The sequence below is a fragment of the Pygoscelis adeliae genome, unplaced genomic scaffold (assembly GCF_000699105.1).
Source record: "Pygoscelis adeliae isolate BGI_AS28 unplaced genomic scaffold, ASM69910v1 Scaffold121, whole genome shotgun sequence".
NCBI classification, from domain to species: Eukaryota; Metazoa; Chordata; class Aves; order Sphenisciformes; family Spheniscidae; genus Pygoscelis; species Pygoscelis adeliae.
Window position 1 is genome coordinate 8,998,955 of NW_008824359.1, and position 19,567 is coordinate 9,018,521.

Here is a 19,567-nt window from a genome sequence, read left to right on the forward strand (position 1 = left end):
TTGACTGGAAATTGCATACATGCCAAGGTGAGATAAGAGAATACATTGCATCCTATGCAGGATTTATCCAAGTCCTGGGTGTGCAAGGAGGAGACAGGACTGATACTACTAATGCTGAAAAGGAGAATTCTGAGAAATTAACTCGAGTATATTCTTTCCTTGAATATATTCTTTTTGCTAAGCATCTAAACCAGGAGAAATTAACTGAATCACTGCTAGGAAACAATGTAATACTGTGATTAGTGTTGTTCTGAGCTGACTCTTTTTGTTTTGAAAGAAGCCTAACTCATAATTCAGATTTGCTCAGTCTCTTCTGAGTAAACAGTAATATGGAAAATACGTTTTTATCTCAACCTCTTTTTTTTTTTTTTTTTTTTTAGGACAGTATAATTACGTTCAACAAGAAGCAATTCCTTAGGGCAGATTTAAGCAAATCCATTACCTCTTCTAAGAGGAATTCTAAACAGTAACTAATGAAAAAGAGGGGGGAGGAGAAATCTAGATTTATAGACATCTCTAAATATATTCTCTTTATGCCTGTGCCACACACAAACGGTGCTAAGACATTTCTTAACAAAGCCTCTTTTCTGCATCCAGCTTAGTGCACTCCCCCGCATGTTTCTGAAGACCCACTCTAGCACAGATGGTAAAACAGCTGAGACATTTTGTATTTAAAAAGATAGTGGCAACACCCCTGATTAGTGGAGAAAATGGCAAAAACTGGAAAATGCCATATATCGCAGCCAATAAAAATAGGGAACCTCCATCCCAACTTAATCAGCACCCCAGAAGCGCAGACTCTACGTCTCAACAATTACTTCCTGCTACTGTTTTCGGCAAGATGCTTGCATCTTTTCTTCTCTTTGGTCCGCGTGTGCGATTGTTCTAAAGCACTTGTGCATGAAAATAAAGCCTGTGTCAACAGGGGTTACACTTCACCCATAATGCAGCCATGGGAAAAGACAGTCTGCTAAAACTGTCAAAGACAGTCAACTTTGCCATCACAAAATTTAAAATCTCTACAGTCAATTCAAGTGTCTAGCAAGAATTTTTTTTTTGGGGGGGAGTACTATAAAAACTGAATACAAATACAATTTATAAAGTAAGGCTTTTCCCTTTGTTTTTCTTCTCTTTTTGTGGGGATGGGGGAGAAATGAAGAGACACAGCTGCAAAACCTGAGCTGGAACTTACAGCAGCTTGTCTCGGTGTTTCTTTTGCTTCTGCCCAACGTTCTTTAAAAGTAGGCACTATGAGATATAATATCCAGCAGAGAGAAGTAACAGCAGAGCAGATGACTAAACACTCCCATACTCTTGGCTCCCAGCCTACCATTACTTTACCACCATAGTCGCTTTTCAGTTGGCACCTGTTCATAAGAAAGCTTCCCTGTGTGGAAACGGTTCTGCAAGACGGCTACACGCAGTCTCTGCTTTCAGTAACGTTCCTGCGGTGTTTGTTCAGGGCACCAGGCGAAAAGCAAAGGAAGGACAAAGCCATGCCAAGCGGGAATGAAACACACTTGAAAATGTTACCCCTGCCCCTGTTACGTGGGCAACCTTTAAAAAGGATGCAAAGCAAACAAAGCGATTTATAGTTGTTCGTGATCCAAACCGGTCTGAAATGAAGAGATTTTTATCCCAACAGTGTTAATTTTGAGACATCTAAAATGATCTTGAAAACTTAAGAGTAAAAAAAGTTAGCTGTGATTAGATCAAAAAGTACATTTGTGAAGATGGGAAACAAGAAAACTGACAAATTCTTGAGCCAAAATTATCAGCAGGTGACAGAGATTAATCCTAATATTAAAATCCATTTCTCCAGTGTTAGTTGTCAAATAAGACATTAAAATAATCTGTAATGTGATAGAATGTAAATATTAACAGAAATATATTAGCAAGCTTGTACTTTGTTTTTCTTTGTGCCCGTACTAGATACATATAACTGCCATTGACAGACAAGAGGTACTATTAACAAAACATTCTTTCCATTTACGCTTTTGGTATCTTAGGCAACCACAATTAATCCTCTCTTCTCTATCCGACACCAGCAATGAACAGAAGTGAGTGGGTGAGAGCTCCCATCTTCAGTAAAAACCCATCTGACACTGTTACACAGCAAGACTGGGGCCTCCTCTCGGAGTGAAATAGGTAGAGCGGAGAGGAAAAAAAAATTGTCTGGACTGGCTGTCTATTTTTGTTGCTGACAGAAGTGACATTTGGTATTACACCATCTTACAGCATCGCTCTTAATAGTTAAGTCTTTAAAAATACCAAGGCGGTTTCAATTTTTTAAAGCAAAGATCAGAAGGAAAATAGAAAAGATTTAAAGAGATCGGCATAGTAACTGCTTCAAGAACTCGGTTGGTTAAAATGACACTTGCAGAAATAGTTGTCATGCGTATTGTTCTTGCAGAAAAAGTCTTCTCCATCAGTAGTTGAAGCATGCTTATACAATGCTTAGCAAAGCAAAATTATCTGTCCCTGGGATTCCCAAGTGCAAGTGTCCTTCCAGGTACTGCAGTCTTAGGTGCTTACTTATGTCCTTTCTTCAAAAATGAGCAAAAAACACGTTACCGAGTTTTCTTTCTGGAATGACTGTTACTCAGATCAAGACTGGTCAGGATATAGAAAGCGTGCTTAAAGGGTGTTGAGGCATATCCTGATTTTGAAGGGGAGAGATTGCAAAAAAGCCCCCAGCCTCTTCTCCCCCTCCCCCCCAAAAAACCTCCCCAGAATTTTGCAGCAAAAATCCTAACATAAATATACCCAATAAAAGCAAATGTGACCCCTTCAAACAGACAATAAATTAAGTCAGGGTACGATTCATCTGAGCGTCCAATGAATCACTATAAAAATGCCCGTTTCTCTGCTTCAGCTAGAAAAGGAGGCTGGGGTGCCTGGCTCAGATGGAGACATCCGAAATTAGATAAATGAATGCTGGTCTCAGTAGCTGTTCTTGATTTTCACATTGTTTTCATTCTAACATATGCCCATTATTTTATCTCTGCAATTCCACTGGTTTATATGAGGTCAAGCCCCAAAGCTAAAGAACTAGACGATACAGGGAAGTGAACACGGCACAGGCCCAGTGCCGTTCGTCGGTTAGATTGGCCGTAAGCAGGAAATCAAACGTGCTATCCACATCTGCTTCCACTCCTCTAAATAACATCGAAAAGATAAGCGGGGAGCACCACCTTCACTCGTAGCAAGTTAGCACTAAGGTCTTTTAATCCGGTGAAGCCACATGAGTGGGGAAATGATGACTATCAGATCACCAGCAAAGATAACTCCTGCTGCTTAGATCATTTCCCAAGGACTCCCACTAGGGTAGCAAATGTCTTTGGAATAGTTTGGGTTGTTTTTTTTTTTTTTCTCTTTAATACCTAAATTAGATGTCTCTCCCATCAGCACGGTGCCTAGCCTAGCCCTGAGGCATTCGTGAAAACTGTGGAGAGTCTATTTACGTTTGGATTTAAAAGAAATGAATCTTAACTCAGGACTTTCTTTACTTTGCAGAAAATCTGATTTTGTGGTTCAGCCCAATAAACCTTTCCAGGCCTAAACTACCTTACCAGTTCAGTTATGGGACTAAAAAAAAAAAGAGGTAAAAGCTTTTAACTCCATACTCTGCCATCCCAGCAAAGCAGACACATTTCCTTATCTTGGGAAGATGACAATTACCACTTTCTTCCACCTTTGAATGTTTCTGGCTTGATGCAGCCCTCTCCTTTTCTCTGGGCTAGGAAAGCTGTATTGACCATTTGAACTCCCACTTTTCGTAAGAGAAATGTACATTACAACCAGCTTTGGAGACAGACTTTGCTGAGTATCTATTTCACTTTGTAGCCAAATTAATCCCAGTTTTGAGACATATTTTCATAGATTGGGGCAGGTCACTCTGTCCCAGTTTGATTGCCTTTGTAATTTCCAAGAGGAACAAAACTCTGACACTCTCCTTGTAAAGAACAGAACACCGTGGTGCCTGGAGGACAAGAATATGTAACAGCAGCTAAATGCACTTCAAACCTTTTTTTTTTTGCCTTTACCCTGCTTTTTACCTTACATCAGATATATCTGAGGTTAGACGTCTGACAGAAAGGAACTTAGAGCTTTTATGGCAACGGGAATTCAAAACCCGACTGGACACGGCCCTGGGCTGACCCTGCTTGAGCAGGGTGGTTGGACTGGATGATTTCCAGAGGACCCTTCAACCTGAGCTATTCTGTGCTTCTGTAAAGTGACTGGCCAAAATTTTATCCCAGTCCACCAGTTGATCTGAATTAGTTCCCACAGCATGACACGCTCCATCAACATACAAGGCAGAAATTGCAAAGTAAGAGAGGAAAGAGGCAAACTTTGGAAGCTAACCACTAGGTCAGGACTGCAGACTAAAAAGCCAAGCCAGTACCAAGAACTTCTTAAGAATGGTAAAATTATTAGAGACACCCAAACTATTCTATGATTCTGTGACGAGGACAGCCACACTGAACAGCAATAGGAGCATGCAGAATCTTATCTCTCCAAATGTCCCCCCTTGAGCCCCACGTTACAAAAATGCAAGTCTCTGTTCCAAGGCTCTGCCCTCTGAACAACGGTATGATATTGGTAGAACCACCACTGTTACAAACAGAAGCAGAAGGAGGAGCAGCAAAGCGTGTATTTCAACCGTAGCAAAAGAGATGACTAGATGTGATTATTTTATGATTGGATTGTGTCACACTTCCCTGCTTTTTTCCCATCATTTCTGCATTTCATCTTGATGTAAAATTGCGCTATACTCTCATAAAAGAGATTATATATGAAGAACATGTAATGCACACAGCCCAGTTAAAATGCTTTGTTTATGATGGGTGTACCAGTTCTATAGCCAGTGAAAATTAATTTCATTTTCCACTGCATGAACTCCTCTTGCACAAAAACATTAATCCATTTTTTGAGGCCAAGCATGAATTCATTTTTTAAGGCAACAAGTAAAAAGTGGGATACCAACATAAAATTCAGCTCCTCATTTGAATATTACTGCACTGAAAGGAGATTACAAAGGCACTGTTCCCCCCTCCAGAAAAAGAAAAATGTCCCGACCTCGGTGAAAACGGAGGTGGATGGGTTAAGACATTTTTCAGCTGCTGTGAGCAGATATTTCACAGAGAAGTCATACTGACTGGAAAGATTACATCACTGCAATTACTGCAAATAGTCCTAGCATCAGAAACAATAAAAACAATTATTTGTGGTAACACCTTAGTCAATTTGCCATTATTCATATTGAAGGAAGGATGCTCCAATATAGCAACCTTGATGTTTTTAACTAAATTAAGAGATTTGGCCAGGTTGATACAAAACGCAACTCCCTGAGTTGCCTGTTGAAGTTGACAGCCACAAAAACAATGCACTTCCCCTACAGTGGGGAAAGTGCAGCTAAATTCCTTACTCATATTAGATACATTGTATATACTGTAAATAAACCTCACCTCTCAATGTAGTAGTTGTTTTTTCCTCACTAAAGGAGACTCAGGGAAACCATATTCACTGCACTCAACTTTTGACGGCTCATCTGGGCCCTCACAGCCATGGTACGACAGGGACCGCTGCTGCCTGTTTTAGCTGCTGTTGCTGCCCAGGCAACAGATTAAAGCTACTGCCTGAGCTGCAGCAGCCCGTGATGCTACAGAAAACTGAGGACCGGGATGTGCTCGTGGGGAGAGAGCTGCTGACAGCTTTTACAAACCCTTCCCCTCCTTCCTAGTCTCTCCCAGAAACTTGGAGCACTGAGGAGACTGCGGGCAAGGTAAGGTAACATGAGCTCCTTTTTGCCCTGTGCTTACTCCTCAAAGAGAGGGGATACTGGGGTATTGATTTCCTGTCTTTGTGGCAAAAAAAGTTTTTATTTCACAAGGAAAGCAACAGATGCCTCCCGGATCTGACAAATAACCGTCATAATACGTAGCCAGGTCAACCCAGGAAACATCCAGGTAGCCAGAAATCAAGATCGAAGCATAAAGGCATCTTGTTGCTTCCTCCATTTTGGGAGTATTTAGCCCTTTAGGTAGTCAAAGAAACAGGTCTATGTTTCATTTGAACGCCAGCTGCCGAGGCCCTCTTCGGCTTAGCAGCAGCCAGGAGAATCTGCAGCAAATTACTAACCCCACGGTATCTCCTGCATGAAGCAGTCACACGGGAGGGAGGCATGCCTGTGGCAGCTGCATACCCGAACTCCCCCATTAGCAATTTTCCAGAATGAGTTACTGCGGCATCATCCTCTGATGGCAAAGACGATGTAACGGTTGAACGGACTAATGAATTTTTAACCTCAGATTTGCTGGTGTTGGAAAAAGTGTGCCTACGCAAGCAGCGAATTCCAACTACCACAACCCTGTGCAAGTTTTGCACATAAAACTTATGTCCACTGTGGAATCAACTACAGCTCTCAATTTAGGACAGTCTAATCCCAGACACTGATGTTCAAATATTTGAAGTTAAGTTAAATAACATCAAGGCTTAGAAAAAATACGGTCTTATTTGGCAAGTGAGTGATACTCTCCACAAAGCTTTAAATTTTCCCCTAATTTAACAATGAATTTTACTAGCATGATCTAAGGATAAAATTATTTTTCCCCACAGCTTTGGAAATCTGTTTCAGTTATAAGTCTGGATAGTTAAATTAGGGAAGCATGTTTAGTTTAAGAAAAAAAATTGGATGGGTTGGAAGAAAAACCCTTCTAATACTCCCTAGGGTCTACGGGTCCTTCAACCCAATTTGATGTGAATGAAACCATTACGGTTCTTCTGACTCCTGCTGAGCCATTATGTTAATGGTTTTCCAGAGATCTGAGTAGCATTTTACTACATGTTTTCATTATTCCACTAACCAGGATTTTAGCCCTTAGACATCAGAAGTTTCAAGGTTTAAAATAGTTTTTGTTCAACATTCTGAGAAAGCAATATCCTTTTAATTTTATAGGTTCTTATACAAATCTTAGATTGGCATATGGTGGGTATTTGAAATTAACAGAGAGAAAACCCCACGTCCCTCTTTTTCTCTCTTTTTAAGCATCAGTCAGTTTAACGTATTAAAAACTGCAGCAGAGAAGACTCAATCAAGCAAATGAAACTGAACACACCCACTGACAGATATTTCCTGCCATAAAAATGCTCACACATTGGATGGGAGGGAAGAGCCTCACACTCCAATAAAATCTAACAGAGAAAACAATAAAAAGGGTTAAAGGGTAATAAAAGGATTATTATCAAGCTATATAGACTAAGCCAAACCTTTAAGTGATATTTTATTGCATTAAAATGTGAGCTTTGATGATCCAGCTGGTGTTTTAACTGCTTTAGAGCCAAAATACTAACTTTTTTTATACCCCTGTGTGTGCAGCTATATAATAGATGTTTGCTGTACACCCTTCTCAAAATAAAGTTGCTTTCAAATAAGTTGCAGAAAATACCTATGCAATATCATTCCAAAAACAGTTTGCCACTGGCTCAAAGGAAAGTAGCCTTCAAGTAATTAATACTTAGAATACTTTCTTTGCAACTGCACCAGCATAATACTGAAGTAAACAGTGGACAGTTTGATATCCAGTGCTCTTAGAGGCTTCTGCTCCTGTGATAACTCAGCTATGCTGTACAACCTTCTCGAAATAAAGTTGCTTTCAAGTAAGTTGCAGAAAATACCTATGCGATATCATTCCAAAACCAGTTTGCCACTGGCTCAAAAAGGAAAGTAGCCTTCAAGTAATTAATACTTAGCATACTTTCTTTGCAACTGCACCAGCATAATACTGAAGTAAACAGTGGACAGTTTGATATCTAGTGCTCTTAGAGGCTTCTGCTCCTGTGATAACTCAGCTAAACAAATTAAGCAGGTAAGTGTAATTTTCTTGGAAAAAAACAGAACTGATGAGCTGTAAGCTCTGGCTTTCTTCAGAAGACACTTCAAGTGAGATTTTATACAGACGTTTCTGACACATGCATAGACTGCTCTAAAATGAGCACAAAACCTCCAGGCTAATCAAAGTGACAAAATGTTGCAGATGAACAACAAAAACTAGGAAAAGCAGTAATCAGGCTGATGACAACTCAGTTTAAATGCCAAAATTCCTTCAGAGCAAAACTTCTAACACGTCTCTAATGGCCAAAAATAAACTCACTAAGTCCCGTTCTTGAAGTTGGTTTAAAATAGCATCTTTATACCCTGTACAGGTCCCATACAGCCCAGAACCTCCACAAAAAAACACCAAGCAGCTGATGCAAGCCTCCAATTTTCCAATAATACCTAGTCTTCCAGAAGGCCTAATGCATTATCCAAATAATTTGAGTATGGCAAGAACCTTCCCCTGTAGGAATAGCAGCACTTTCAGTTAGGGATGACAAGTCTTAACATATCCCCTCATTATTCATTTTCTGTACTCCTGAATATGTCATATTGGTTTCCTCACCTGATAGGGGCACGGGATGTGATATTCTCTGCAGCGTTCTTGAATCCACGTCGTCTCCCACACACCTCGATAAGCCTGCTCATAGAAATAGCAGCCAATTACAACCAACAGTGGCACGAGGTACAGAACACTGAACACGCCAATCCGGATCATGAACTTCACTAGTTTGTCCTGGTTCTCTTTCTCTAATGGGATTTCAATGCGAACCCGATTGAGAGAGATAATGCCAGCTAGCAGAAGGGAAACTCCAACAACAACATACAGGCAGAGAGGTGCAAGTACAAAGTATCTTAATGCATCCACATCATAGAGGCCAACAAAACATACGCCGCTAATATTGTCACCTTCAATTTTATTCATTGCTAAGAGGATGATGGTTAGAGTTCCTGGAATGCCCCAGGCACTGGCGTGGAAGAGCAATGCTTTCTTCTCGATTGCTTCACTGCCCCATTTTGGCACGGCTGCCAAGAACCACGTGATGGTAAGAATGACCCACCAAACACTGCCAGCCATGGTAAAGAAATAGAGCACCATGAAGAGCATGGTGCAAGCTTTGTTGTGAGAGCCCTGTGTCACTGTGGAAGCCTTGTACTGGGCAGGGCTAGACGCGTTACACGCTACTCGGTCTTCAAGCAGAAAGCCAATGAAGAAAATTAATGACACCATCATGTAACAGACAGCATAAAATATTATCGGTCTTTCTGGATAGCGAAATCTTGTGACATCGATCAGAAAAGTTAAAAAAGTAAACAAGGTGGCAGAAAGGCAGACGATGGAGATCACGCCGATGAAGTAGCGAGCAAAGGAGAGCTCTTCACGCCGAAAGTACATATTTGGGCAAGGAGGGGAACAGTCCCGTACGCTCAGGAAAGAGTAACCCAGATCAGGGTCTATTTTCAACTCCCGAGGACACCAAAAACCATAATCCCTCTGTACTGCCATTGGGGCCTCTTCTGTGGGCTCGCCAGCTAAATTGAGGTCAACCAGACGAGGATACGGCTCATCACAATCTGGGAATCTAAAAAGTAAGACAAGAATTATTTACAAGAAATATACACATACTTTGCAAAGACTAGTAACCTTATTTATATGTCTGACTTTAGACACACTAACTGGAGCGAAAACAAAGACAATCCAAATACTGGGTAATCCATGAAATACTACCCTATGTTTAAACAAACTCTGGAACTCATTGTCCCAGAATGCAGAGGATGTTTAAACTATAAAATATGTTTAAAAATAAACCAGAGAAATAAATGGACAAGGGGCCCACTGGGGCTTTAAGCATAAAGGTGAGGATACAAAATCCATCTCAGGAAGTCTATAAATTTAGGCTTACTGTAAACTGAGACTATGTGCCCAAGGAAGCATGATTTTATAGAACATTCTAAAACCTTTCCCTAAGCAACTGTACCAGCTGCTGTCAGACAGGACGGTGAGCTAGTTAGACCAAAAATCCAACCTAGCACTGCTACTAGCATTAATAAATTGAAATTATGATGAAGATATTTCTGTAATTAAGTAATGCTCTCACTGGAGGCTAAGGGCTGCTGGAGATGCAGTCTGAAGTTTTGAAGGAGAGACTGGAGGGATTCCACGCATAGCTGTCCGGTTCTTCCCTCTGCTAGATGTTATTGCCTCATCAACCGCAGCATAAGCTAAGTATGCCTGTTCCTCTGCCACAGTTCATGTTCAGGCACAATGGCACTAACAAAGCACCAGCAAAGTTTTAGTAGTTTTAGCTCTGGTTTTGAAATTTCACTATCTGGGCCTTACTGAGGAGATGGGTGGACCTAAAGGGCTCAGGCATCTGTTCAGAGTATGGAGTTAGAGCCATCTTTGATCGAGATTATCAGGACCTAGAAGCATCCTCTGACTTATTATTTTGCTAAAAGTTTTAATTGTTTCTCATTCTCTCCAATCCAACTGTAAGAGAGACTATTTCTTCCTGTTTGTGCTCCTGTATTTTATTAGCTGTTGGAGTCACTTATAAAAAAAATAAAGCATAAAGATACTGTTTTCAATTTCATGTATATTCTGTTTCAAATAGATTGGAACACCATCGAATACTTTTCTACAAAGTTATTTGTGAAATGTAAAGCTGAAAACATCTGTTTGCACACAAGCTCAACAAGAGGTAGATGCTCTGAAAACAGAGCTTTGAGATTTTATACGCTCATCAAAAACAGCCAGCTCCCTCTTCAGAAAAAGAGACTATTAATCTCCAGCATATGTAATTTTGCCTAACTCCCAGAGAAATTTATAGCAGTGTCACCTATTACACTTCGGTATAGCAGACAAAACCAGGTCAGCATAAATGACAAAGAAGAAAAATAGACGGGTATATTCATTCGTTTAAGAATATGCATGTGCAGTTTACAGTAATCAGCCACAGAAATTTTCAACTTATCTCTTGGGCAGATGATGGAAATATGAACTCAGTTTCCACCCCAGGAAACAGGCTGTTACACAAATGAAGGGAAAATAAGGGCACTTGTGATGGAACACATTTAAAATGTCTGTTTCAGATCATAAAACATCCTAGATCATACTAAAATTTTATCCCGGGATTCTGAAAAAAAAAACAGATTTGCTCACCTGGTGCACTCCATATCTTCAGGCCAAGAGACCCCAAACATCTCCATGAGTTTGGAGCACTCGCTGTATGCTCTTTGACAGAGTCTGCGACAAGGGAGAGTGACACGGCCGTACTCCATGCACACAGGAGCATAGAGGGCACACAGAAATGGTCGAAAATCTCTGGAGCATTCCAAATTCACCATTGGATGAAACGGCTAGAAAAGAAAAAGGAGATTTCAATAGCTACAAACAGTATTGTAGAACGCTTCAGCAGTAAGCTATAATTTGTCTCATGAGATGTTAGGGCTTTCACAACCATAACCACGACCTTCTTTTTCTGAACTTTGTCTGCTGGAAGAAGTGATCATCATAATACAACACTTACGCATTTTAGGAAGACAGGCAATCAAGAAGCCTGGGGACAATGACAGAGATTCGCAAGGGACATTTATGTACTTGATTTGCATGAAAATCAATGGGAATTAGACAGCTAAACACCTTCGAGGATTCAGGCTTAGCTTCACACTCTCCAATAACAGTCATATAAACTTGATTCCTTTTAGCGCTTGTGTTACTGACAGATACATCATGAACTGCTAGCTGCTTATTTAGTAGGATAATATGAAAAACTTGCATTCGGTTGATGAGATTACAACCTGAGGAATGTTAGATAATGCAAGATTCCTTGACAGTACAGAAATATAGCATACGGTGATCTTTCAGGTATTATTTTCAGATCACAACATAATATTTGCAAATAATCTCTTTATTTCTTGAATTTCTTCAGAAAGGCAGTGTTCTTCATATCTTTCTACCAAATGCAAACACAGGACATTTGCCATTGCGTTCTTCCCACAGCATCTTGTCCAACTGAAGAGAAGCCATCTGTTAAAATCTCAGTCCTATCATCAGAGTATATCTGTGGACAGAAAACAGTCCCAACGTGCGTGCTACCATTGTTATATAAATTCGCATACATAGAACTTTCTAGCTTCCAGAACAGGGCTGTAATCACAGTGAAGTCACATTAAGTATGTCGTTTCTCGACTAACCATCAGAAAGCACTGTGAAATCAAAGCCTGAAAAAAATTAGTCAGAAAACATAATTGGTGTCTTGTGCTACTGTGTTGCCTTACAACAGGTTTAAGTAATGGTGATAGCAACACTCCTTGGAAGCACCCAGAGAAAATCTACCACAATTAGCCAACATACAGCTGTTCTCAAGTATTTCTGAAGATGAAAAAGAAGGAAAAAAAGTAGGACAGGGATTTATGTCTTAATAAAAACTGGTGCACATTGATAATCCATGTTATCTTCTTACATGGGTTCATTTTGCTCTTGCTTGTTATGGCTTGTCTTTAAAACTCTCCAGGAGTCAATCAACATCTTATTCTGAGTTTGTGTGGCACCTACCACTATACAAAGCCCCAGCTTATCTTCAGATATTAATATAAGATCAATTGTAGTCTCTTAGGACTGGAACTACAGCATATCACAATACGTTAGGACTTACAACTCTAGAATAAAACAACACAGCGTGTGGATGTTGAATTACTCTGCTACCTCCAGACTGGAGAAACAGCAGTGGCATTTTAGTACGCCGCTTCTTTTCCTTGACTTACATTTCACATCATAACTTGATGGAAAAAGGTGACAGTTGCTTGATCGATGGCAATGCTAACATGAGCTCTGTTCTGACAGATTTTTATAAAAAGTCCATTATCTTGATACCAGAGTTTCCTCTTCTCCACAGCCTAGCAGGATTATAGAGCAAGAAGTCTAATCTTCAGAATTTGTGGTGCAATTGCAGAAGCACAAATGAACCTGCTATATACATATACAAAACCTAAATCTTATTATAGCTGAAGCTGAAGAGTAGGCTGTAGAAAGATTACATTTTCAAACAGCAACTTCCTGAGAAATACTTTAAACCAATTCAACATTTTCTTTTTCCAACCTATAGAACAGAACAGACCCAACAACAAAAAAATAGGTCATCTTCTGTGGCAATATAAATGACAATTACTAGAAACGATGAGGAAAAGTTTCACATTTCAGTTCTTCCTTATCGTCTCCTTACTCTTCCAATTCTTCCTATATGACTCCTTCTCTCTGCAAAAGGTTAATTTTTGGAATACAAGATGCAACCATGCTGTGATCTTACTGATTTTTTTTTTAACGTAATTATTATTTACCAAGCTGATTAAATTCTCTTCAGTGCTACGCATTTCTGAAAATGTCATCACATGACAAGAGAGCCATGCAATTTGGCAATAGCTTGTATGAAGAGCAGTATAAGCCTTCAGAGCTATTGACAAGGAGAAAGGAAGCAACAGTTGGAAAGTATTTACATTTACAAGCTCATTGTTACTCAAGGAACACTTTCTATTTGGCTGGACATTTACTTCAGATGCATATATGGTTTTATTTTTAAATAGTTATTGACTATAATGCAGTTAAAGCTGTTGTTTGACAACAAGGATCCAAGAAATTGATTCCAGGTAGTTATGACACCTGACATGACCGGAAAAGCTTAAGATAATCGTCTTCCTTTATTTGATGGAAAGGGAAAATAAAAGGAAAACTCCACTTTCATTTTGGGAAATGTTTAACTTTCCTTCTTTTCAAAGAACCTTGAAAATAAGAAAATGAAGTTATATCTTTATGAAAAAGGACTACTGGCTTAATGCCTGCCCCCCCAAAGTCTTGCCTCCTGCCACTGCAGTTTTGCACGTACCCACACCTATATTTTAAGTTCCCCTGACAAATGCTCTACTACTCTCCTCTGATACGCCTTCCATTAAGAAAAGATGTTTCAGAATTTCTCTTTTCCTGCTCCTTCACCTTCATTAAAAGACCTGTTTGGTTTGGGTTGATTTGCAGAAAGCTGCACCATTTAGGAAGATCCCAGACTATCTCAAGGTGTACACCTACGAAAACTGTGCAAACAGACCTCCAGATCATGGCTATTGCAAAGCAAAGGAAAAGTAGCAAAGCTACAAAAAGTAGCAAAACCTTTCTGTTCAAGGGAACGGAAAGGTACCAGTATTTCCTTCTATCCTGTTGATCCTACTACGGCCAGGTGGCTTTCATTACATGGCTACATGTAATGGCTTTCGGCCAACTCCAAAGGACACTGGGCAATGGTGTCCGAGGGAATATTGGAACCGAGACAGGAAACGTCCAAAAATGGGGATGCAGTGGTGCTCTTTGGCAATGGCTCCAGGGTCTGAAAGAGCACTCTCAGTAAGAGCAGCGTGTTCCCCGTCTGTCCCCTTTAGCAGCCCGAGGGCTAAGTTACAGGGTGCTCAAACACGCAGGATGCAAGACAGCTGCCTAAACATCGCCTTCTCCTGCTCTCTAAGATGCCATTTATTTTCCAAGACATCCACGTGGGCCTGGACGATCAGGCACAAGATCTGTCCTCTCTTCGGCCTGACGGATCTGATGCAGGGTCTATTCAGAGACCCACTCCCTTCTGGCATGGCAGCTGGAGGCTGGGTTGAAGACGCTGAAACATCTGAGGTAACACTAGTGTAACTGAATCTTCCCTGACAAAGTCCCCCCGAGGGCACATTAGCTGCACTTAGGGTTCTTTAGAGCTGCAGAAAACAAGTCTGGTTTTGAGCATGGCCTTGGTATACTCCTCAAAACACAGTACAGATACACTCAACCCCAACAACACTGAAGAAATACACTTAAGTAGGGGTAATTTAATAGGACTGCTCCCCTAGTGCTGGCTGTTCCATTTCTCAGCAACTCCAGGCCTCTCTTAGACCGTACTGTCTCTCAAAATAGCAACTGCAGGCAGACAAAAACTCTTTTATGAATTAGATCAAATCAGTTTATTTTAAAATCATGAACAGGCTAAGCTAGACAACAGAAGAAGAAAAAACCCTACAACCACTCCTCGTAATGCAGAAAAAGAGACTTACTTGCTTTCAACCAGTAACAGCAGCATTTGTGCCTGTAAGCAGCTCAGTCTGTAAGCACCCTATCTCTAAAATTATCTTACGCCATTGCAGCTCCTAAGATGAAAAGTCACTTCCATCTACTGATTATGTTGTTCACTATTAAAAAGAAAGCCAGGGAGATTAAGAGACTTTTTTTTATGCTCTTGCCCCAGGATGCAGTGCAAGTTATGACATTTAGCCCTATTCCACTTCGGTGCCTAACAAAAGGCTCTCTGTTTAAATGGGACGTGCTTTTGAAGAATGCCTGTTGAACAACTCAACATACAGAGGAAAAAGGAAGAGGACAAGGACAAGAGAAGACGTGATCACCAAACGGATTTCAATAATTCAGGCCAAGTCCTGGGAAACCCAAGAAAGGAAAGAGATAAATGTTTAAGAAGAGATAAACACTTCTTAGCTCCTGAAGATACTTAAGTATTTAAAATACGCCAGATCACATAACCGTCTAATATATCTACAGTTGTACACCCACTGGTCTTTGACCTCTCAGAACAATCTTTATGACCATGCAAATTCCTTTGAACCCAGTGATAACAGCAGCATTATGAACTCGGCTTTCTTCAGGTTGAGACAGAACACTCTCATCCCTCCTTTGCTTTGCCATGCAGGTGCTGTGTATCAAATAACATGCCACAATCATGTATCACTGCTTCCCTCAGAGCAGTCCAAATTGCAGTACAACCATACCCATCTCTTCTTTCCCTTTTCCCCAGAATTTTATTTCCTGGCAGCAAAGTTGCTTTAAGAAACTTCCCGATTCCCAGCAGTGTGGCCCCAGCTCCTTCCCTCCCTACAAGTCCTGTCTGCTGAAAGTGTTTTAATGGCCATGCTCTAACAGAGACTAGAAATTTCCTGCTTGCCTTGGGTTTTCTTTTGGGTTTGTTTTTTTTTCAGGAGGGGATGAAAGACAAAGGAGAGCCGGAATGATATGTGTAGATTTGCCCCCCCCAAATAATTTTTTAAACAAATTCTCATTTTGGTTACAAAGCAAGAGCAATAACTCTAAATACACTGTGGAACTGTGTTACAGTTTCAGACTTCTCATATTACTGAGAGATAATAAACCAAATTCTACCTTTCATTTTACACAGCAGTAGCCCTTTAGCTGGCTGTTATTTGGGAAGTGACATTATTGCAAGATTTAAACAAAATTATTTTGGTCATCTTTCGCTATTCTGTTTGTTTATATATTCCTCTCTTTTAACAGAAAACTGAACAGGAAGCATTCTCATAAACTCATAGACGGAAGGAGGGAAGTTTTCTTCCCTCAGGCTCATGGGAAAAGCGTGATGCTATGACTATCAATTACTGTTGCAATTCTCTGATGGAAGCAACTGCCTCAGGGCATATCCTGTCTCAGGCCAGCCACACCATCGGCGCTTTCTGTCCTGTGTTGCCCTACATTAGAATTTAGCTTGCTGTTCATTAGGAAAAAATCTTGAATTGTATCTCAAGGTCCATGGGCAATAATGCTTTCCAGGCTACCTCCCGAGGAGAACCACAGAAGCTGCAGCTAGATTTAACTCTTCAGAAAACTGCTAGTTAGACCGAACGTGTTACTGCTTCCTGCTTTTGATAACTAACTACGTCTTCTCTGATTGAACAGCTCGCTCAGATCTGACAGCAAAGCAGTTCATGTGAATGCTCTCTACCGTTACAAGCAGAATTGGCCTTCTTGAGACAGTGGAAGTTCGTTCTCCGATGGCTCTGACCTGCACGCTCCTCTGAATCCTGCTAGGTTTGCTGGAGCCTATATCCCACAGTCATGCTGGTACACAAACTTAACCTGAAAATATTTGCTGTACGTTAATATCCTGAGCTGAACAACTGCTGTAGTACTTAAACTGCTGATGCTAACTTCAAATGAGGCTGTACTTGAGAGTCCTGCCTTAACCTAGCTGGTGTTTCCTAAAGAAGATTAGGGAGTGCTCACACAGGCAGAGCAGAGCTGGTGATTTTTGCAAAGAGCAGTGATCTGGGGCACTAACTCCTTCAAAAAACCATAGCCAGATCTAACAGAAAGCTACTTTTTTTCCCACTCAGTTTGGCCTTCAGCTAGATAGTGCCACATGGCTACGTAAGTAATGGTTGCAGAAAGGGCCAGAAACACAGACTCATGTGTGTAAGAGTAAGTCCATTTCTTCTGGAACCAATCCACACTTGCTCAACTTAATGTGACTATGAAAGTGCAGCTTTATTGCACAGACACTTTATTCTGTTTTCAAAAGGCAATAGGCTGATTTGCCCAAGCCTGCTTTTAATGCACAGTGCCAAGACAAATTTAGTGTAGAATACTTAGCACGATGTGCATTCAAAGTTTACCTCACCATTGACTTCCTTGTCTGGAGCAACTTAGGTATACTTTCTTTTGGTAATTATTTTTAGCTTTGCACAGCGATGCATGTGTGAAAAGCCAAATGGGGTCACAATTCTGGCCGCCTGTTAAGCTTTACCCTTCAGTATGGAAAAAAGCTATTCTCACACTGTATGTATGAACCCTTATGCACCACATAACCCACTGCCTTCCGATATCCCATGTCTCATAATTTGATGTTAGCTGGAAAAATTATGGTTGCAATGAGGATTAGATTGACGCTGTACTACTTTAGGGACTGAGAAGTAAAAAATTTCAGATTGTTTTACCTTAGTACTAAAAATATATGCCCATGTTTAAATAGCTATTAAGTAATTCCAACAATAAAAATGTCAAGTAATTAGTGTGGTTTTAAATGATATTTTTCTCATGCTGTAGGTTGAACCAGACAATCACCCTGCTATTCACTTTAAAACCTAAGACCAATTATTTTGCCTGTCTTACTTGTGGAAGGGCAGCAATCGTGCAAACCATCCTAAACATTCTGGTCTGTAAACAGACAGCTGAGGTTAATTTCTCAACTGCAGAAAAAAAAGTAGGATAAAGATGAAAGCAGTTAAAAGACAGCGAATGACATTAATCTCTGTCTATATGACTAAAAAGCAGAGCCATCTGCTCTTCTTCTTTAAAGAGGTCTCCTGCTTCATTTTGAATTCTGAAGTTCCTTTGGAAGACACTGAAAAGATGGCATCCATCTGTCAATTTGCACTTCTCCTAAATGTGATCTTTATGTTTTAGGAACCGATGAATGCAGATGGGTGGTCCTGGTAACAATTTCCATTTGCAAGAAATGTTAGTTTTTATAAGACAGTTGAGACTGCTTGGACTTCCTCCTTCCTCTCCATATGCCTGCTGTGACGGGCTTGGGAGAATTCCAAAGTATCACAGAGAAATAAATAGTCCTCTGGACCGTATTTTAGATACTATTAAGTTAAGACACTATAAAGCACACTTGCCTGGACAAGCAAGAGACTATTGGGCAGGAGCTGTAAGTCTTGACAAAATAATATTTTTCATTTAAATGACACATTTCTATCTCCTGCAGTTGCACAGACGACCTTGCAAGTACAAACTGAGTGTGATCACTGCTTTGATGCCTGCCAAATAAATGCTCCAGTGCTGTTGTCACTGTGGGAAGGAGAAAGATACCCACTATGAGAAGTGGAGCGTTAGCAATAACAACCTTTTCTTTCCCTCAACCCTGCCACCGCAGGCTGATCGGCATGTCAGGGACTCACGGGCTGTTTCTGCCAGCTAAGGGAGGTCTGTCTCCTTGAAGAGTAACAGGAGTGAAGAGTATAAACAATTCACTGTTGGCACGGTGCTCAAAAATTTATCTTGCTGAGTGAAGGAGGAAAGGCATTTGGTATGAAGATTTGTTAGAAGACTTGACACTAACTTGAGAGCACACAATGGAGTCGGTAGGCAGATCAAGTTCTTCAGAGCTCATAAAAAGGGAATTTCTAAAAATCAGAAACATGAGGGAAATACAGATAAGGACATAGCCAAGATTCAAAATCACCAACCAGATTCGCGTCACCATTTCATTTTTACTGCCATCAACATAGAGAATGACAGTGTCTGCCACATAATAAACAACATTAATACCCTGCAGAATAAAATTAGACAAGTTGGATTTCTCAAATACAATGAAAGCAACACTGAATACTCCTGTTGAAGAGAATTCACTTTTATTTCTCAAAGGCTTGATGACTTCTACCATTTCATGCGTGACTTCGCTAACTGTGGTTTTTTACACAGCCGATGTAGCAGAGTATCTAAGAGAGCTCAGTATCACAAGCTGATGCAGACTACATGAAGCTCCATGTTTTCCACTGGGATGAGGATAGAAGAAGGCTTCTGACAGTCTTCCGAATTCTGACATTCAAGCCAAAGTGCTTCTTGACAGACTAACCAAGGGAATCTACAGTATGCTGACTCCCTTAAAGTCAATGTGAACTGTACAGTTGTCATCATCATCCTCATATATGGCTGTGAAATGAGGACAAATTACAGTTGTCATCTAAGGCACTTCAGGGTGCAGTTTCATGAAGGGCATAAGTTTATCAACCCCTGCCCTCTCCCCTGCCACCAGCCTCCTTCGCGCTGACTTGGGTTTAAGATTGATTGAAACTGTCCACGAAACTAACCTCAAAGGCACATATGCTCTATTTGGACCATTAGTAGTGTAAAAA

General features: G+C 40.5%; 1 protein-coding gene across 1 annotated transcript in view; it reads right to left on the reverse strand.

Moving 5' to 3' along the window:
- Window positions 1-19,567, reverse strand: part of FZD3 (frizzled class receptor 3) — a 55,840-nt gene that overhangs the window by 18,031 nt on the left and 18,242 nt on the right. The window contains exons 2-3 of the mRNA XM_009319720.1: window positions 11,043-11,239; window positions 8,445-9,462 (exon numbers count right to left, since the gene is read on the reverse strand). Coding sequence (XP_009317995.1) covers window positions 8,445-9,462; window positions 11,043-11,239 — 1,215 coding nt within the window. The remainder of the gene's footprint in view (window positions 1-8,444; window positions 9,463-11,042; window positions 11,240-19,567) is intronic.